At 42.1% G+C, this 20,574-nt stretch overlaps 1 protein-coding gene across 1 annotated transcript in view; it reads left to right on the forward strand.

Moving 5' to 3' along the window:
- Positions 1-20,574, forward strand: part of TTBK1 (tau tubulin kinase 1) — a 90,722-nt gene that overhangs the window by 20,124 nt on the left and 50,024 nt on the right. Inside the window, exons 4-12 of the mRNA XM_074237012.1 lie at positions 2,670-2,831; positions 12,017-12,164; positions 12,466-12,539; positions 12,764-12,904; positions 17,171-17,275; positions 17,907-17,972; positions 18,291-18,383; positions 18,582-18,707; positions 19,883-20,037. Of these exons, the coding sequence (XP_074093113.1) occupies positions 2,670-2,831; positions 12,017-12,164; positions 12,466-12,539; positions 12,764-12,904; positions 17,171-17,275; positions 17,907-17,972; positions 18,291-18,383; positions 18,582-18,707; positions 19,883-20,037 (1,070 nt within the window). The remainder of the gene's footprint in view (positions 1-2,669; positions 2,832-12,016; positions 12,165-12,465; positions 12,540-12,763; positions 12,905-17,170; positions 17,276-17,906; positions 17,973-18,290; positions 18,384-18,581; positions 18,708-19,882; positions 20,038-20,574) is intronic.

Raw genomic sequence — 20,574 nt, forward strand, 5'->3', positions numbered from 1 at the left:
CATACCCATTACTTGAGTTCTTTAATATAGACTCCCTATAACATAGACACACACACACACACACACACACACACACACACACACACACAGGAATTTTAATGTATACCTCCATGAGTTTAACTTAGAATTACTTATACATTTACTTATACAATTATTTATACATCTTTACATACACACATTTGCTGCACACATGTACTATTAACATGTACCTACTATTTCATACCAACAGACACATACTTATAAAAATATACACAGGCACAGGCTTTCCCTGTTCTACCTCATATGCATCCCTTGATCCAAGTCATGGAAGTCTTGACCCAAAGAAGAAGGAGGAGGTTCAGTTCTTTCTTCCTGTATACCTACTTCCATCTCCACCTAAAATAGATAAGGTGATCACTAAGGAGAGGGGGATACAAGTTGACAGACTTCAGAGTCACATCAAACACAATCCATAATTTCTCCCTACAATTTCTTCAAGCCTTATGTCTTGGATTCTATTCTTCCTTTCATTCTGTCATGGTTTATACTATCCAAGGGAATCTTCCTCCTAAATACCCCTGTCCCATTTTAGCAAGGACAGCTAGGTGACACAGACTTGGTTTCAGGAAAACCCATCTTTGTGAGTTCAAATGCAACCTCAGACATTTACTAACTGTGTGACTGTGGCTAAGATAAAACCCTGTTTGTCTCAATTTCCCCTACTGTAAAATGAGAAGAAAATGACAAACCATTACAGTACATTTGCCATGAAGAGTTGGACACCACTGAAATGGCTCGGCATCAATAACAAAATATTTCAGTACTGGTGAGAGACTTGGTGGGGTCTCAGCTGTTGAATAAACTGACTTTTTTTCCCCCATCAGTTACACACAACTCCTCCTGCCTAGATAGCAAAACCCAACCACTAAAGGGAGTTCTGAATCATTTACCTCCAGCAAGAAACTATTGGAAATTGGGAGGGTTCATACCCCATTTCTTATCTAGGCCTCCCCACCCATGAACTTGGTTTTAGGATGTCTAAATGCTGGTTCCCAGGGAAACCACACATCCTATCCCAATGATAAAAAGAAGCAGTTTCTTAATACCTTCTCAGACTTCCATTCTGGTATAGATACTCTTTCCTACCCATGGCCTTACCAACTTTTTCTTTTTCCTGGGTGCCTAGATACTCTACTTTTTTCTCTCTCATCTTTCTTAACAAAGTATACCTTTTCTACAGAGTTAATTTGAAGAAGGGATAGACAGCTATTTTAGGAGGAAAAAAGAAGAGCAAAAAAGAGAAAATTGACCCTAAATCCCCAAATAATATTATCACCTTCCATGCCCACATGATCATAGAGAGAGGGAGGATGATAGCCAATTATTTCTTTCATTCAAAAATCTCAAGAGAAGATTCCTGCTCTTACCTCCCTAAATGACAGGTGCAGTTTGCTAAACTCTCAAGTTTAGGAAGCCTTTTCTTATGACTACCTTGTTTTGCTCTTTTTTTCCCCTGAAGTCTCATCCCCTCCTGTCCTGTCCTAAACAGAGTAGTCAAAGTCTCTCTCCCTCCTCTATCCCAACCAAGAAAACTCCTCTATGAGAAAGTCATCTGCCCATTCATTCTTCCTTTTAATCCTCCTTTACTCTATTAAGTGACTTCATTTTCCTTCATCTTCTAATTCATATTGGCTCCCTGCTTCTCTCTCACCCTCCTGCCGATGCCTCTTCTCTTTCCCTCTCCTCTCCTTCCAGCTGATTAATTGTCTCTACTTCTAAGGGATATCTTGGGCCTATTTCACAAGGGGATGCTCTATTCCATCTTTCTTACCCCTGTGTCTGTATTAGTGAGTCTCTCTTTCCAGGTAGAAATTCTCCAAAGTTGGTTTTGAGGTTTTGGTGTTTTTTTTTCTTTCCCATTTATATGTCTGCCTAGGGTGCATTTATATTGTTTTGGCTTTTCTTGTCTAGGGTGATTTCCAAGGTCAGCATGTCTCACCTTAGATTTCATGTCTTTTCTGTACTCACATGTCTCATTTTTGTTTGCATGGATCTCCTACATAATATCTCATCTTAGATAATTCTCAGTTACATTGTCTCTTTCTCCATTAATTTTTATCAAATCTTTTTACATTAGCATGTAGCACCCCTACTCTAGCATGTGTCTCCTTAGTTAAAATAGCTCTCCTACAATGAGTAGCATCTCACCTTAGCATGTTTCTCAGACTTAATATAGCTCTCTTAAACTACCATTGTGTCTCTGGTTAACCAACATGTCTCACCTTGGCTAGTATATCTCTCACTTGCCTATCAAGATGCCTATGATTAATATGTTCCTCTTCTCATCAAACATGTCTCTTTTTGGTTTGGGGGTTCTTTATTAATGTTTTTCCCATAAATTGTTATTGTTGGTGTCTCCCTCAGTTCTGCTCTTGGCTAGCATGGCTTCTCCTGTTGATTCCTTTCTCACACCAAGATTCATGTCTTTCCCTCTTCAAAATGTTCTCCAGATGGACTTACTCTGGGTGGGGAAGGTGAATGGTACAGATAACAATTTCCCTTTGGGAGGTGGTGGTTGGGAAATTTAGATTTGGGAGATGTTGGACTTTCCTTATCTTCGAGGTGGGTCCTATGCACTACCCTAGTTACTTTCATCCCCACCCACTCACAAACCCTCCCCACTTCCCCAGGTAGATGGCCCAAACCAGGCAGGTGCCACCGAAACCCCTCCCTCTGGCTGGTGGATGCAGTGCCTAGCGGCTGCCCTCAGGGAAGAGGCCAACATGAGTGGGGGAGGGGAGCAGGCCGACATCCTGCCGGCCAACTACGTGGTCAAGGAGCGCTGGAAAGTGGTGAGTGACCCATGGAAATAGAAGGGCAAGGAGTAATGAGGGATGCTTGGAGGGAGGTGGGTAGGATGGAATGGGACGGAAAGGGTTAAGTGGCTGCTGCTCTACGTATCCCAGCTACTGAATCCCAAAGGGGGTGGTGCTCACACACATTTGCATATTGTTAGCATTCTATTTGCATGCTTAATTTTGTAAAGCTAGGCTGAGAAATCTTTGTTCCTGCCCTGCTTTCCCGATCACCCCTTCCCAACAGTCCTTGCTCTAAGCTCCTGAAAGCTCTCTTTTTCTGCAATGTCAGATTGCACGGGCCCATTCTAGATGTTGTCCTGATTAGATTTACATCAATGCTCTGGGTATGAGCTGCAGAGCTCCAGGGAGGAATAAGAAGGGAGTTCTTTTTTCTCTATCAGACCCCATTAACTCTCTAAGGCACTGGTTTAAAGATGGTCCCCTCCCTGGTTTGGCAGAAGTAGAGAAGGCTGAGCAACATCTCTCCTAGACAGGCTCTAGGGGTGAGGACCTTGCACACTGCAGCCTACTCCACCCTACCCATGCTCAGATTCCTTCTTTACTCCCTCCCCCTCTGGCTCCTGCGGCAGGTGCAGCGTACAGAGACTACATTTCCCACCATGCATCACTCACCCAGATCCAGGATTCCTTGCTGCTTAGCCTCCTGGGAATTGTAGTCCTGACTTCCTTTTTATTAGTTCTGGGCTGAATAGGAGGTGAATGAAGAAGGAGATGTCAGAATTTCATTGTGATGGTGGTTTAATCTCCTTCATCTCTCCACTACAATCTCAGTGTTCTGTTGGCATTTTAGAATCAAGATATTTTTTAGGAAATTCTGGGATGAGGGTGAGGTTCCTTCTGTTTGGGGAACTGAGTGACCCTCCTCTTCTTCCCTCCCCCCTTTTGAATCTCAGGATTGTAGATGTGTGTGTGTGTGTGTGTGTGTGTGTGTGTATGTGTGCATGTCTGTGCATATTATGTTTGTTTGGGGTGGGTAGCAGGAGGGCTAAAAGACATATTTGGGGATGGAGTAGCTAGAAGAGGGAGTTTATTGGGGTATATATTACCTAGACTAGTGTTAATGCTAGGACTTTGTACAGTAGTGGGAACCCTATGGAGAAGGGAGGGCCTTGGGCTTTGGGGATAGGATTGTCTCCTGGGGCAAGAGCAAGCAAGGAGAAAGCCTGGATCTTAGATTTGGCTAGTCTCCATGGCATCAATCACCAGGTCACTCAGGTTCCTGTTGCTGGGGAAGAGGAGGAGGGGGAAAATAGAGAATCAGGGAGAGAAGGGGCAAAGGTTGCCCTAGTGTCAGAGAAAATGACACCTATGCCTAACTTCCTGAGCTGGTGAGAAGGGGCACTCCCCTTCATTCCCTTCCTCATACACTGGCATCCTGAGGTGGGAGAGCAGATATAACTGAATGGTAATTCAACTTAGGAGAATGGAAGAGGAGAAAGCTAGAAATTATTTTAGTAGGACTTTCTTCTCTTAATTATTAATAATCAGAAATCTCTAATCCAACTATTTATCTTCTTGTTTTCAGGAGGGGTTTGAAAGCATAGCACTTTAACATAGGAAATAAGAAAATATAGGACAGACTAAGAAAGGAAGATGGAAGTATCTGGGACTTGGGACTAAGATAGTTCTACCTTTGTCTATTCTAAGTCTTTGTATATGTAATGCTATATATTGGTATCTCCCCATAAAATGAGTTCTCCAGTCTTCCAGTCTGGGGGAGTGGGAAACAAAGTCTCTGGACTCAGAAAACTCCCAGTATAATGATGATGGGAAGAGATACAGGTCAGTTTTCTGATCTAATTTAAAGTCTGAATGGGACAGAGAAGAAATTGAAAATGGGGAAATAAATCCAAACTCTTCAGAGGCAGAACCATGTGGGCTAGCAATACTGAGAGAGTAGCACCAGGTGGTGTTATTTAGGGAAGGCTACTGGGCAAATAGGGGCTGATGAGTATTGTTGAGTAGAATATTGAAGGTGAGAAGACAGGATTTGGTAAGGAATGAGGAATGAGGAAGGGCTTCTCACTGGAGAGGTTAGGGAAGGGGAGTATAGACATGGAGGGCAGTAGATATTCTAATGCTATTTTCTAGGGGAGCGGGTGGGCAACGTCTGTAGAAGAAAGAAAGAAAGAAAATGCCCAAAGAATTTAGTGGGGGATGGGGATGAGGATGTTCTAGTTCTCCCAAGTTTTTATGCTTTATCCCCTACCTTAGGGAGGCTGGCATATGTCACTCTGAGTCAGAAATTCTTACTGGTTATCTCATTACTTCAGGGGCACTTTTTCCCTTTTCTCCCTTTCCCAAAGCTCTTTCCTTTTTTCCTTCCATGGAGTCCGTTTCTGACCCAAGCCATTAACACTGCATTCCACAAGGCCCCTCTTCCTTCTGTAGTCTTCCTCCATGTCTCTCTGTCTTTATCTCTTTGTCTGTATTTATCTTTCTTCTCTCTCTATCTCTATCTGTCTTGGTTTTTCTGTCTTTCCCTGTGTGTCTCTGTCTCTCCCCTATCACCACCACTGTGGGGAACAACTTAGTTTTTGTTCACCTGTCCAGATTTCTAGCTCCGGTCCCCTTCTTTCCAATAAATTCTTTTAATCAATCAGAAAGTATTTATTTAGCACCTACTATATACAAGACACCATACTAAATTTCTGGTTTGGGTTGCTAGGGGTAGTGCAGTGACCCTAGAGTCAGTAGGACCTGAGTTCAGATTTGGCTTTAGATGCTAGCTGGGTGACTTGGACTGGTCATTTAACCCTGATTGCCTCAAAAAATGTATAATGCCCCTAAAGAAGGGATTTCAATAAGACATACACATACACAGTCAAATAACAATGCTAGTCAGTATTTATCATATACAGCATATATATATATATATATATATATATATATATGAGAGGTACCTCTGAATCAGGAGCCTCTGGATTAACTTCTACCTTCTGACACTAAATACGTGAGCCTCAGAAGGTCACTTGACCCCTTTCTGTCTCAGGAAACTCTCTGAAGACTGTAAATTGGAGAGTAGGTGCCATTTTCCAATTATAGAGAGAGTTTTCTCACTAGGAATTTCCGATATGATCCTCACTGTCTTTCCTGGGATTTCCTATAAATGTGAAATCACAGGTCCTGAACTAAAGAACAAAGAAATGAATGAATGAATGAAACATAACATGTGAAGCTGTTTGGTTTGGTTCCCATCACATATCTGCCACTTACTAACTGTATGACCTCATACCTTGTCTTTCTGAGCCTCCATTCCCTCATCTATAAAATGAGTGAGTCGATTCACACATTCTCTAAGATTCCTTATGTTATATATCCTAACAGTCTGTATTCTATGGCTCCTGCCGACTCTGATATTCTGTGATTCTAGTGCTATGTGACAAAAGGACTGAGTGGACTAGAAGCACTTTAGAAGTAAAGCAGAGGAAGAGACAGTTTACAGTCTGGATGACTCCCTGAACTGAATAAGTTTGAGGACCTTCATCTCCTTGTCCTCTTTTTCTCCATCATCATCCTTTGAAGCCATGAGCCTTATAGCCTTTTATGCCAATTTCAACTCCATGATTTCCTCTCCCCTCCTCATTTCTTCCTTCCAGTTATTTCTCTATATTTCATTTTCTCTTTTTCCCTCATCCCACAGTCTCACCTATGGCTTCTTTACTCTTAGATTATTGACATAATCTCCTGGTTATTTCTAATCACTTCAATATCTCCTGTACACATGATCTTCCCCAACCAAACCCCATTCTCTTCTCTCCCTTGCCATTTAGTCTACAGTTATCTCATTGAAATAAAATCCTCATCTAGAACCTCAAGGACCTTCGCTCTTCTGTCTCTTATTATTTTTCTTCCCCTTCTTTCCCCTTTAAGCCTACTGTCTAGAACTCTCCACTCCAGCTAGCCAAAAGTCTCCTCCCATGCCATCTTTTCAGCCTTAAATGCAACTCTCTTTCACTGAATAGCTGGGAATAATCCTTTGACCAATATCCTTCCAGAAGCCTTAGGCCTCATTGATCCTCAGCCTGTTTCCTGAACCATCATCACTACTTCTCAAAACTGTTCCAGAAGACTTGTCTTTGATATCCTTTTTTTTTACTTTTTACAAAAACTTCCCCAATTCCTGAAATCAAGGCTACTAACTAGACCTTCCTAATGCTGAACCAACTTGGTTTTCTTGAATTCAAAGGACTGACACAGCTCACCTCTAATTATCCATTTCCCTTCTGGCACTATCACTGTCTCAAGGTATCCCTTTCTCTAGGCACATACTTATCTGGGTATTTGTTCTATACCCTACCCGAGATATATCTATATATCTATAGCTCTCTCTCTCTTTCTCTCTCTCTCTCTTTCTCTCTCTCTCTCTCTCTCTCTCTCTCTCTCTCTCTCTTTCTCTCTCTCTCTCTCTCTCTCTCTCTCTCTCTCTCTCTCTCTCTCTCTCTCTCTATATATATATATATATATATATATATATATGTTCTATACCCCCATCTCTTAGAAGCCGAAAGATTTTTTTTCCTCCAGCCTATAGCAAGCACATAGGAGTCACTTAAAAAAAATATTCTTTGAAGCTCTGTATCTACTTCCCTCTTGGAGGCAGCTAGATGGCACACACACAGGATTGAGCACTGGCCCTGGAGTCAGGAGAACATAAATTCAAATATGACTTCACTTACTAGCCATGTGACCCTGGGAAAGTCACTTAACTCCAATCACCCCCCCAAAAAATAATAAAAATAAAAGGAATCTCATTCCAGAGTTGGTGGCCCTGTACTAACCTACCTATATCCCTAAGCCTACCTAACCTTGCCATATTGATCTCCTGTACTCAGGACCAAAGCTACCACTGGTAATTTTTGCATTTAGAGCCATGGGTAGGTGGAAGGTCCTGGGATCACAGTGTCTGAGAATGAATAAATGAACTTCAGAAAGTTTCTACATGAAAGTTTCTACAGAAAGACTGATTGATACTAGGATATTGGGAGGAACAAGGAGTCAGGAACCAAAAGGGTACTCCTAGGAAGGAGAGAATATACTACTTGATGGTATTGTCAGGACTTTAGAAATTTTGGTGCTCTGAAATTTAAGTACAAAATTCCACTTGCTCCACTCTAGTTACAGCACTGACTGGGTAGGTTTGACAACCAGCTCTGCTCTCCCAAGAGAAGAATCTGAGTTCTATACACCTAAGTTTTCAAGACTGAGATTCCTGGATTGGTTTATGATGTTTTAACCATAGTCCTATGAGAATTATTTAGTCAAGTAAGTTGCATTTCATTTTTCTCCAATAAGGGAAATACCAGGAAATACAAATCAGTAAAATGGCATCAATTCCTATCATCTAATTATCGGAATTAAATCTTATTTGAAGGTCACCCTCAGAGTTCACAAAAGACACTCTTTTCTTTAATCCTGTTCCCTACCTCCACTTCTCCAAACTTTCAAGAGTAATTAATTTTTCTAGGAAGTCTGCCTTGATAAATGTCACTGTGCTCATCCTTGTCTTTGCCGCTTCCTCTCAGAACTGCCATTTATTGCTCTTCCATGTATAACGCTCCAGTGTCTAATGTGATGCTCTATTGTATAATGCTGGTCTGAAAGTCCTTCCTTTATTTTCTGTTATGGGGGAAGGAGAAGAAAAATAACACCAGATTTCAAATGAGGAGATTTGATTTCATATGCTGGCTCTCTTACTCTCTCTTTATATAGCTTAACATTAGGCAAATCATCTCATTTCTCCAGGCCTCAATTGCATCCTTTGTTAAAACAAAAAAGTGGATTAGCATATGTGATTCTAAGATGCATTTTTAACTTTAAATCCTGGAATTTTATGAGTGTTGGGAACATGATATAGATATAAATGTACCCCAGAAACCCAACTTGTCTTACTGGGGAATCTAAGTTGAGAAGAGGGTGTTTCCCAAGTGGTTTCCCTTTTAGGCTTCAGTTTCCTCATCTTTAAATTCCCTAGTTTCTAACATAGGGCTCTTCCTGCTCTAAATTCTACAATTTTGATCAGGAAGAGCCAAGGACAGATAGAAAAATGAGAAATGACTTGGGAAGGTTGGGATAACGAGAATCTAAACTTGTGCCAGGTACAAGGGCCTTTAAAAATTATAATCTAACTTTCCCATCTTAGAGATGAAGACTGTATCCCAAAGTAGGAAAGTGACTTACCTAAGTTTATTAATGGAAAAGTTGGACTAGAACCTAGTTCTTAACTCCCAGCTTTTTCTACTGTATCATAGCTGTAAAGGGAATGAGATTCATTCAGTTCCCTAGAACTGCCTGGACTCAGTGGAGGCCAGACCAAGAAACTGGGGCTGCTACCACTCAATCCACCATGCTAAAAAGGCAGACAGTACAGACTGATAATAGCTAATGTTTGTATAGCACCTACTATGAGCAAGGCACCATGTAAGTACGTAACAATTATTATCTTATTTGATCCTCACAACTGCCCTAGGAGGCAGGTATAATTATTATCCCTACTTTACAGATGAAGAAACTGAAGCAAACAGAAGTTAAATGATTTGCCCAGGTCCCATAGCTAGGAAGTGTCTGAGACTGGATTTGAACTCAAATCTTCCTAACTCTGGACCTAGTGCTCTATCCGTCATGACACCCAGCTGTTAGGTTACAACTTCCCACATGCCCCCTTGCTGTCTGATTTTTTTCCACATCCTTAATGTTCCACTCTGTTCTCAACCTCTTGCAGCCTGACACCAGCCCAACCCTACACTGAAATTGCTCTTTTCATGGTTGTCAGTGACCTCCCAAAATAACAAAGAGCCCCTTTTCTGTTCCTATCCTCCTTGACCTCTGTTTAGCATCTGACATCCTTCTTGCCCACTGATTAAGTCTCTCTTCTCCTTTGACTTCAGAAACCAAGAGAAAAGAGATCTTTTTTCCCCTGAGAAATACTCTTCTTGGTTCTCTTAAAAAAATCCTCCTCTGTCTCCTTTCTTGATTTCTCCAAGCTTTCCCCTTCTCTTAAATATGGTGATTCCTTAAGGGTTTTTTCTCAGACCTCTTTTTTCTCTCTACCTCTCTCTCCCTTGGCAAACTTATCCTCTTCCAAAGTTCCAATTACCACCTCTTTGCAGATAACTCCCAAATCTGTATCAACAGTCCTGACTTCTCTTCTGAGTTCCAGAATTACATCTTCAACAGCTCCACAGGATATTTCTATCAAGTTGTCTGACTGGCATCTCATGACAGAAGAGAAAGAACGCTGGCACTGAAGTCAGAGAACCTGGGTTCAAATCCCATCTTTGATCCTTATGACCCTGGGTGAGTTATTTAAACTTCTGAAATCAGAAGACTGGGTTCAAATCCTATCTTTGACCCTTATTACCCTTGGGTGAGTTACTTAACCTCCTGGAGTCAGACCTATGTTCAGATCCTATCTTTGACCCTTATTACCCTTGTTGACCTTGGATGAGTTGTTTAAATTATCATAGGAGGTCTCCATTTCCTCACCTGTACAAGCAAGGTATTGAACTAGATGATCTCTGAAGTCCTTCCAGCTCTTGTGATTTTATAAACTTGTTATGTTTTCCCTGAAACTTATTCCTCTTTTTGATATCATTATTTCTGTTGAGAGTATAAATCATTCTTCTGTGTATCAGGTACAAAATATTAGGTTTGCCTGTAACTCATTTCTTCTCCTTTATCTCTTATGTCCTTTGGCTACCAAATCTTGCGATTCCATCTCTTCAACATCTTTCACTGTGTTCACTCCTCTCTGTCTCCACTGCCACCACCTTAGTACAGGTCCTTTATACCATCTGCCTGAACCATTGCAATACTTTTCTAACAGATTTTTCTTAGCCCCACTCTTCATTGCTTCCAGTTCATCTCTATGCTACTATCCTTCTGTATAATAGATGTGATCATATCATATCATAATCAGAATTTTCAGTGGTAACTAGATTACAAATGAAGTCCAGACCCTTTTATGGTGTTCAAGACCTTCCAAATTTGGTTTTATTTTATGTTGACTATCTTCCATGTTCTCTGGGCTTCTTTTTGCCTGTTGATCACAGTTCATGCAATTCCCAACACCAGGTCTCTGCTCACACAGAATTCTTTACTTTGACTGTCTTCTGTTTCCTTTACCTTTTGTAGTTCAGCTTATGAAGGCTAGATAACATTCTTCCTCCCTTCATTTCCCTCTTGGATCTTACAATATACTTTTTGGGGCACAACTCTAGCAATATCAAATGTTTATCATATAATATTATATATTATAATTATGTCTTATTCTACAACTAGACTATGAGTTTCATGAAGGTTGGGGGAATGGGTCTTATCTCCTGTGGCCCTCTCCATATATGAGACTCATAATAAATGTTTAATGAATGAATGGAAGGATTGTTACCTGTGTTGAGCATTTGTCTAAGGGTTGTCAGAATAGTTGGCACTTTTCGGTGAGCAGAGAAGTTAATGACAATCCTTTGTTGAGCCCCACTTCCATTGTCCCATGATATAATAAAGGATGCAACCTCTTCTCCTAGAAGCTTTTTACCATTACTTATGTATTCTGAGAAGGTGCCTGCTCTCTTGAGTGAAGGTTATCTAACTCTGGGTTCCTGGCAGTCCTCCTGGAGGAGGAAAAAATTCAGAACCACCCAAGCAGTCAAAAAGGCTTTTCTCCCTGGATTGTTCTCTGCATGGAAACATTAAGACCACATTCCCTTTTCTCAGACTTTAAAATCTGATATATTTTGTGTGTTGTGTGAATATGTAGACTAAGCCCTCCCTCTCTGCTATGTAAGCCTTTTATCTTGGGCACTAAGTAGAGGAACTGATGGGCAGGGGAAGGAGGGAGGGTTTGACATAATCTTTGCCCTTAGAAAGCTCCTATTTTAATGGAAGAAACACACCCTCTGCATTTAGATAACTCTCAATTTAAGGAGGGAGGGAGATATAATTCTTATGCCCAAGATCCTTGCCTTCTGAGAGCTCCCAGAATGAAAAGCAAGAAATAGTCCCTTTCTTCAGGAAGTCACCCAGCTTATGGGGAAGACAAAACACTCCAGGTGGACATAGAAGCAGACTGTAGTTCACAGAGGGAGAAGGTAGTAGTGAGGAAAGGGGGGATCTGTTCTAGAACTGGGCTGAGCTCTCTCTCTCTCTATCCCCTTCTGTAGCTAAAGAAGATCGGGGGCGGGGGCTTTGGGGAGATCTACGAGGCCATGGACCTGTTGACCCGGGAGAATGTGGCCCTGAAAGTCGAGTCTGCCCAGCAGCCTAAGCAGGTCCTCAAGATGGAAGTGGCGGTGCTGAAGAAACTACAAGGTACTTATTCAGGCTCCTAGACCTCCCAATGCTTCTCACTCAGGGTACACTCTCTACCTCAAAGGAACTGACAGTGATCAGCCCTGAATCTCCCCATACCATTAGGCTTTGCTAGGCAGTCATGGGCATAGTATCCTAGGGTAGAGAGGTGGGGGTAGGGATGATAGTGGGTAGATGATGGAGGGGAAGGTGATGGGGAAGTGGAACCTGAGAAAGGGTTGTAGGATAGGATACTGGGGGTGGAACAAAAAAGAATGATGGAACTGGTCATGACAGGTTTGTGATTCTCTGTGGTCCACAGGGAAGGACCATGTTTGCCGGTTTATTGGCTGTGGAAGAAATGAGAAGTTCAATTATGTGGTAATGCAACTCCAGGTGAGACCCCTGAGGACTGCCCATCTTTACCCTTCTGTCTCTTCTTGATGAGTGAGGACTCTGGGGAAGCAAAGGAGGGCCTGTGGTCAGATTAGGGAGGCTAGTGCCATCTTGGCTGCTGAGCCAGTGGGTGATGGGACTCTGGGGAGGCACTATGACCACTGTAGCCCTGGCATGACTCCAAGGGTTATAATGTGGCCAACACATTGGGGATGATGTTCTAGGGCCGCAACTTGGCAGACCTGCGCCGCAGCCAGCCCCGGGGCACCTTCACCCTGAGTACTACGTTGAGGCTAGGCAAGCAGATCCTGGAGTCCATCGAGGCCATCCATTCTGTGGGATTCCTTCACCGGGACATCAAACCTGTGAGAGCTTATTGCCCACCTTTTCTTTTTTCTCCTTTCCCATTCCTTTCTCCTTCTACCATATATGAGAAAATCAAACTCCAGACAAAAAAAGGAAACTAGCCAGTCCAGATATTACATCAAGCTTTTCTTTCTTCTTCTTTCTATCAGTTTTCTAATGTGAAGTCTTTAAATTTTTATTTTTATTTTTTAATAATTTGACCCTTATTCATTATAATTGGTTTCCTATACATTCTATTTTATACATTTAAAACTATAGTTTTGAAAAGGGATTCATAAGGTTTCATGAGACTGCCAAAGAGATCCATGATTTAAAAAAGGTTAAAAATTTTCAGTCTATACTAAATCATTACTAGATAGCTAAGCTAGAGCTTTCTCTGCCAGAAAAAGTCTGTTTAGTATAGGAGAAACCTGGGTTCTACCCAGCTCTGACACTTGTGAGCTATGAGAATGTGACATTTTAGTAAACCTCTCTGAGCCTCAGTTTCCCCATTTGTTAAATAGGTTAATATACTGGAGTAACTGTCTCATTGGCTTGCATGAGAATTAAATCAAATAAGCCATGGAAGATTCTTTGTAAACCTTAAAGTGATATGTGAATGTCAGTTGTTATGTTTAGTTGCTAACATCTCAAAACTCTTGGGAAACAAAATCTTTTCTTATCTTCTTTGTCCAACTGTTCTTTATGAATAAAAAAATGAAGTTTTGTGGACTAGGTATTGTACAGGATGAACAAAAAACTGGTTTGGATGTCCAAACCCAAAGAGTAGTTATTAATGATTTGATGTCCCTTGGATGGGTGGGGATTGTCAGTGAGGTATTCCAGAGATCTGTACTTGGCTCTGGGCTGTTTTACATTTTCACCTGTCACTTGGATAAAGGTATAGACAATATGCTTTTCTTATTTGCAGATGACAGAGAGTTTGGATGGAGTGATAATTTACACTCTATGACCAAGTCAGAATTCAGAAAGATCTTGGAACACTAGAACCCTAGACTTAATCAAACCAGTTGAAATTTAATAGGGATAAATAAGAAGTCCTATTCTTGGATACAAGAAGTCGCTTCACAAGTACAAGACGATGGAGGCATAACTACGCTACAGACCCACTGAAAAATACCTGAGATGGGGAGGTTTAGTGGACTGCAAAGTCAATATGAGCCAGCAGAGTAAGATAGCAGCCTAAAGGAAACTAGACCTCATCACTACAGACAGAGAATTCAACATTAAGGAAATCACAGTCTCATGGTACTCTGTCCTGGTCATACTACCTCTAGATTCTAGATACCTCAGTTTAAGGAGGATATTGACAAACTGAAGAGTGAAAGGCAACCAGTTTTAGCTAAAAATCAGCTGGAGGGATATTTCTTCTGGGGAAGAAAAGTCTCAATAGGAACATGATAGCTGTTATCTAGGATTTTAAGAACTGTCATAGTGAAAAGGGATTAATCATGTTCTGCTTGGCATCAGATGCAGAAGTTGTGAGTAAAAGTTGCAGAGGCAGTTTTCTGTTAAGAATTTGTTGTTGTTATTGTTTGTCCTTTGTTCTCCCAGAGAACCAATGACATCAACAGGGCTGATTTGACTTGCAAGTGAATTAGATTTAAGTGAGGCAGAGCTGCATAAAATCATCAGCCTCACTCCCTCCTCCAGAATCATTGAAGTCCAATGGCAAGACAAAGGTCAAGATGACCAGTGATGGTACAGGATGCAGTGGAAGATCTTGGTCTTTCTAAATTAATGTCTCTCCCAAGCCTCAGTTTGTCTGAGGAAAAGCCCATTCAATGATTCAATGATTAAGGGCTAGGTAAGAAATATATGTAACATATTATAAATTATATATATATAATTATATATTATATAAATTATATATATAAAACAGTTTACTATCACAAAAATATCAATCTGGGAAATAAAGAACCTCGGATTTTCTGAAATAACTTTCTAGCCATTTGAGTGGTTCGGTAGCAGAATGGGCTTCCTTGATAGATAGTAAGTTCCTTGTCCCTAGAAGTATCCAAGCACAGGCTGAATTTTCACTTGTTAGGGTGCTGTAGAGGGAACCTGTCCATGTGGAGATTGGACAAAACAGCCACTGAGGTCCTCACACAAGGATTCTGTGATTTTGATTTGCTTCCAAGTGCAATCAAAGATAATGCCAGAAAAGGAAACAGATCAAGTGTGTCTCCATATGCCCCTTATCTTGCCAAATCAGGCAGCCTCTCTTGCTTAGAGACTATGATTCCCTTGGGGGGGGGACTTCTCCACAGATGTTTCAGGTAAGGAAATGGGACCCCAAGGAGGGAAGGAGACTGGCTGACCTCCAGGCCCTCACTGCCACCAAATGTAAGGCACAAGACCTAGATGTTGCTCCCATCTGCTTGGTCTTCCTTCTTACCAGAGGTCGAGTTTCTTCCTCCACTACATCCCTACAGCCTTCCTATCTTTGAATTCCTTCCTCTTTCCTAGCTCTCTTCTCCTGAGGGGCAGGGTCTGTCTTTTTACCTCTTTTTGGTTTCCCCAGAACATAGCACCGTGCCTGACACACCTAAAAAGATGTTTATTGATTGATTGATTATCAATTAGAAAAAATAATTACTGAACACAATTCTGTGCCTAGCCCTAGGGGAGGCTCCAAGGAGGAATGCAAGATGTCATCCTTGTCCTTGTTAGTATCTAACAGTAATGGAAGACACAAACAAACAGTATCCATCATATAACAGCCCAGGGAAGGTGGGAAGGTGTGGAATGTTGTGATGTGATGTGATGGACAGAACAACAGATTGGCAGATGGAAGACCTGAATTATAGATCCAATTCTGTAACAATGATAGCAAATATTTATATTATAATAGATAACATTTATACTGAGTTTCTTGCTCTTTACAATTATTATCTCATTTAACCTCACAACAATCCTATAAGGTAGGTATTATTATATCCCCATTTCACCGATGAGGAAACAGAGGCAAATGGAGGTCGAGTGATATGCCCAGGGACATACAGATAGAAAGTATCTGAGACTGAATTTGAACTCAGATCTTCATACTCTAGGCCTGGAGCTCTATCCATTGCCTCACCAAGCTGCCCCACTATGCCAACAAGCTGCATAGTGTCTCAGGTGAAAGACAAAGTGTGACTTAGTGAATAGAGAAATAGTTGCAAAGCCAAGAAAACCTGGGTTCAAGTATCATCTCTTATACATACCTCTTTTTTCCACCTATCCCAGTTTCTCCCAGAGTATCCCCTAACCTATTCTCATCCCTCTAGTTTCCCTTCCCTAGATGTGCTTAAAGATGGTTGGGGGCAGGGGTTGGGAGACTGCAAGATGACTCAGCTTTTTTCTCCTTCCCATCTCCTCAGCTACAGTACTCTAGACTCTGGTGTCAAAATCTGCCCTTTTCCTCCTTTCTTCCCTCCCCTCTCCACTTCCCTCCAAAAGGCACCACCTCTTCCTCCTCACCTGAGCTTGCCTCTGTCCTTTTCTCTCTTCCCTACCCCGGAAGGAGTATTTTTCTCTCTAACTTCCAGTGATACAATTTAAGTTTCTAGCTAAGCTAGGAGAGACAGAGGCATAATAGAGGGCAAGATCTGTCCACCCAGAATCATTGTATTTTCATGGGATCCTAGATCTTAGAACTGGAGCTCCAGAAACCATGTGGTCCAGTAACTCTGGGTTATTATCTCCTATTTTAGAATTTAGACAACTAAGTTTCAAGGAGGTCAAGGGAGTTTAAGAGACTTGTCCAATGTTTAATTGTCTAATTTTTAATAGGAAAAAGGGGGTGTGTGACAAGAACAAGAGCCAAGTTCCCTTCCTCCTAGTGCAATGTTCTTTCAACATTAAACCCATGAATGTGCTGATAAATGTTTAACAACTGGCTTGATGGGGAAAAAAAGTATGTATTAACATTTTCTTGTTCATAGTGAACATTTACCATCTGCTTTGACTACAGCATATCTCTGATTTACCCTTGATGCCATGCATCCTGGGTCAAGAAATGAGTTGGGGGTAATGGTACTAGTAAAACTACTATGGGATTCAGAGGGTTAGCTGTTTCCCTTGACCTTTACTCTCACCCCAGCACAAGGTCATTTAGAGCAGCCTTTAGAATCAAATGGGGTGAACCTAAGTGCAAGGCAAGGAGAGGGAAATATTAGGGAGAGTTTTCCTCCTCTCCTATTCCCCTATTCCCCTATCCCACTACATTCATCTGACCTAGAGAAACTCAGGATTCATGGATCCACTCCCTGTCCCCTCCACAGTCGAATTTTGCCATGGGTCGCCTGCCCTCCACCTACAGGAAGTGCTACATGCTGGACTTTGGACTGGCTCGACAATATACCAACACCACGGGGGAGGTTCGACCTGTGAGTACCACCTCCCTACAATCTGGAGACACTTTCATATTAGAAACCTCCCACACTCCAATGGCTCCCTGAATACTCATAGTATACCCCACCCAGACATAGATATCTGGGATACACCTACTCTAACACAAGGAGTGAATGAATACTAGTCTCCTCCCCTTTGAGATCTGCCCTTCACTTTCCAGTGGACAGGGGGTCCATCAGCATCCCCTCCTTCAGGATGGAATTATCTGGTTTGTATCCCTTGCCAGAGATAGGAAGAAAGGGACTAGGGGCAAGGGGTTATTTGAATCAAATGTCAGTGTATTTTAGGTCAAAGGTGTGCATGTGTTTGAGAATTGAAGCGTCTGGAATTGAGATGAGTAGGATTGAACACCTCTGAGACTTGGGTCAGGTTTTAGGGTGTTAAGACAAGGTTGGCTTCTGGAGTGTCTTTGTGCCTGATGGGTAGGGCTAGGTATGGCATCTTCCAGACAATGTATAGAGGGTGTCAAGTCAATATGACAATGACAATGATGACAGTAATGATGATGATGAATTTATATAGTGACTACTAAGTGTCAATCACTGTGTTAAGCATTTTATAAACATCTCCTATGAGCTGATGACTAATAATCTTTCTCCCCTGCAGCCTCGGAATGTTGCTGGGTTTCGGGGGACAGTTCGATATGCTTCAGTCAATGCTCATAAAAACCGGGTAAGTAGGTGATACTTGGAGTTGGTGAGGACTGGGGTAGAGGTTGTTGAATAAGGAGATAGAGGTTCCTAAGAGAGGAGAACAGGGTACCCTCAATAAGTTCCTTTCCCTCCTTTGTCCTGTGACTCCAGATTCTGTCCCCACATTTTTCCAGCTCAAGACAAATAATGCAGAGAGCAGACAGAGGAAATTTGGTTTTCCTTGGGAACATCAGGGTCCCCTGTCCCTTTGAGGCCCCTCAGCCTGCAGCCTCCTACTACTCAGGGACAGAAGCCTGGGGGAGCCTTAGACACTCTGGATCCCATTCTGTCCCTCCAGGAGATGGGCCGACATGATGACCTGTGGTCTCTCTTCTACATGTTGGTGGAGTTCGCAGTAGGGCAGCTTCCCTGGCGCAAGATCAAGGACAAGGTGAGGAACCTGGGAAGAAAATTTGACTAAGATGAATGGGGTGGAAGTGGGGGGCAAACCTGGGAGGGAGTTGGGGAGGGGCAGGGAATAGGAACCAGGAAGAGCCGACGTGGGCCCAAGGGCCTGGGGAAGGAAGGCAGTGCTGGGGCGGCCTCACTGTTGAAGGGACCTTTACTTCTTCCTCTCCACATCCTCCAGGAGCAGGTGGGCATGATCAAGGAGAAGTATGAACACCGGATGCTGCTGAAGCACATGCCCTCAGAGTTCCATCTCTTCCTAGATCACATAGCCAACCTCGACTACTTCACCAAGCCCGATTACCAGGTCAGTGCCATCTCCATCCAGTGCCTTCAGAACAGGACTCTAAGAGAGAAGGAATGGGGACAGGGAGCAAGGGAGGCTCAGCTGTAAGGGGCCTGGGACCCCACCCTGCCTGCTGACCTCCCTCTGAGCATTATCCTGCTTACACTTTGGGGGTCCCATCCTGGGTTGCTGCTTCTGAGCATCCCTCCTCCAGGCTGCCTACAGGATTGCTTAGATACTGAGGACAGCTCTACCTGTTGTCATCCTGGGGTTCATCCATCTGCTGGGAATCCCTACTGCTCTATTCTCTCTGCTCCACAGCCATTTAGAACACAAGGGAATTTTTGGACATGGAGGAGATCCTTTACTGAGCTTTCTGGGAAATATATGGGCCCTGCCCCCAAGGAACTTATAGTCTCCTCAGAGCATTTCCTTAAAGGCAGAAAAATAATCAAAAAGGAGAGGATGTAATTCTCCCTGCTTGGGTGCCCCTAGCTCCTTGCATGGAGAGGTGGCATATAATAGATAGAACACTGGAAGGAATATCTGACACTGATCCTGGACAAATCACTTTCCTTCTCTAGGCCCCAGTTTCCTTATTCCTAAAATGAAGGACATGCTAAGATCCCCTCCATCTCCAAATTTTTTTTAGGAATAGGACAGAGGGGCGGTTAGGTGGCACAGTGGATAGAGCACCAGCCCTGGAGTCAGGAGGAACTAAGTTCAAATCCAGCCTCAGACACTTAATAATTACCTAGCTGTGTGGCCTTGGGCAAGCCACTTAACCCCATTATCTTGCAAAAACTTAAAAAAAAAAGGAATTGGATAGAGGCATTAGGAAGTCTCACAATCAGGGTGCCTGTCTTCAGCACCAATTTTATTTTGCCACCCAAGTTAAGAAAGCTCTTTATTTGAAGTGCTAATTTGCATATCGATTATTCAGTATTTATTTAAAAATCAAAATTCTTTTTTTTTTGGTGTTCTACCCAATTCCCTGCAGATTCTGAACTTTTAAAAATTTTTGGTAATATTTCCATTTAATTAGTTTCCTTGAAAATACCAAGGGGTTCTTAGGCTTCACCAAACTGTCAATGGAGGTTCAAGACACACAAAAAAGATTCAGAACCCTTGAGCTTTGATGCTTTTCTGGCCCATCTCCCTAAGTTCCCATATTTTACCTTTCTACCTCTCCACAGTTGATCATGTCTGTGTTTGAGAACAGCATGAAGGAACGGGGCATCACTGAGAATGAGGCCTTTGATTGGGAAAAGGCAGGGACTGATGTCCTCCTTTCCACCAGCACGTCTACTCCACCACAGCAGAACACTCGACAGACGGCAGCAATGTTTGGGTGAGTCGAGAGAAGCTAGTGATTACAGTACTTGTGACCTCTTTCCCAGCACAACAATTCTTGATTTAGAGAGGTAATTTCATCCAACTCCTGGTGCCAGGGCAGAATGTCCCTGCTATCCCAACAAGGGATTGCCTGCCTCTCTCTCTCTCTCTCTCTCTCTCTCAGTTTCTCTCTCATATAAACTATTTTTCTGTCTATTCTTTTATTTAATTCATTTCTCTATTATTTATCCATTAATTAGTCTATTTATTAATGTATTTTAAATTTAGGATTTTTTCAGTTAATATAACTCAATTTTTTAATCTACCATGCTTCTAGAGCAAGGTATTCATGAGTTCATGGAATGGGAGTGAGGACTCACAGGAGAGGATTCCCAACCTCTTACTTAGGCAACCATAGTAATGTTTTCCACATCATAAAATTCTAACTAATTTCTTAATACCAAATTCTGAAGAGAAACTCAGAATCCTAGGCAGGAATGGGCTTGAATCATTTCAAATTCTATAATTTTCAGATCTGCACCTTTTCTTCAAC

The sequence above is a fragment of the Macrotis lagotis genome, chromosome 5, assembly GCF_037893015.1.
Source record: "Macrotis lagotis isolate mMagLag1 chromosome 5, bilby.v1.9.chrom.fasta, whole genome shotgun sequence".
In the NCBI taxonomy this organism is placed as follows: Eukaryota; Metazoa; Chordata; class Mammalia; order Peramelemorphia; family Peramelidae; genus Macrotis; species Macrotis lagotis.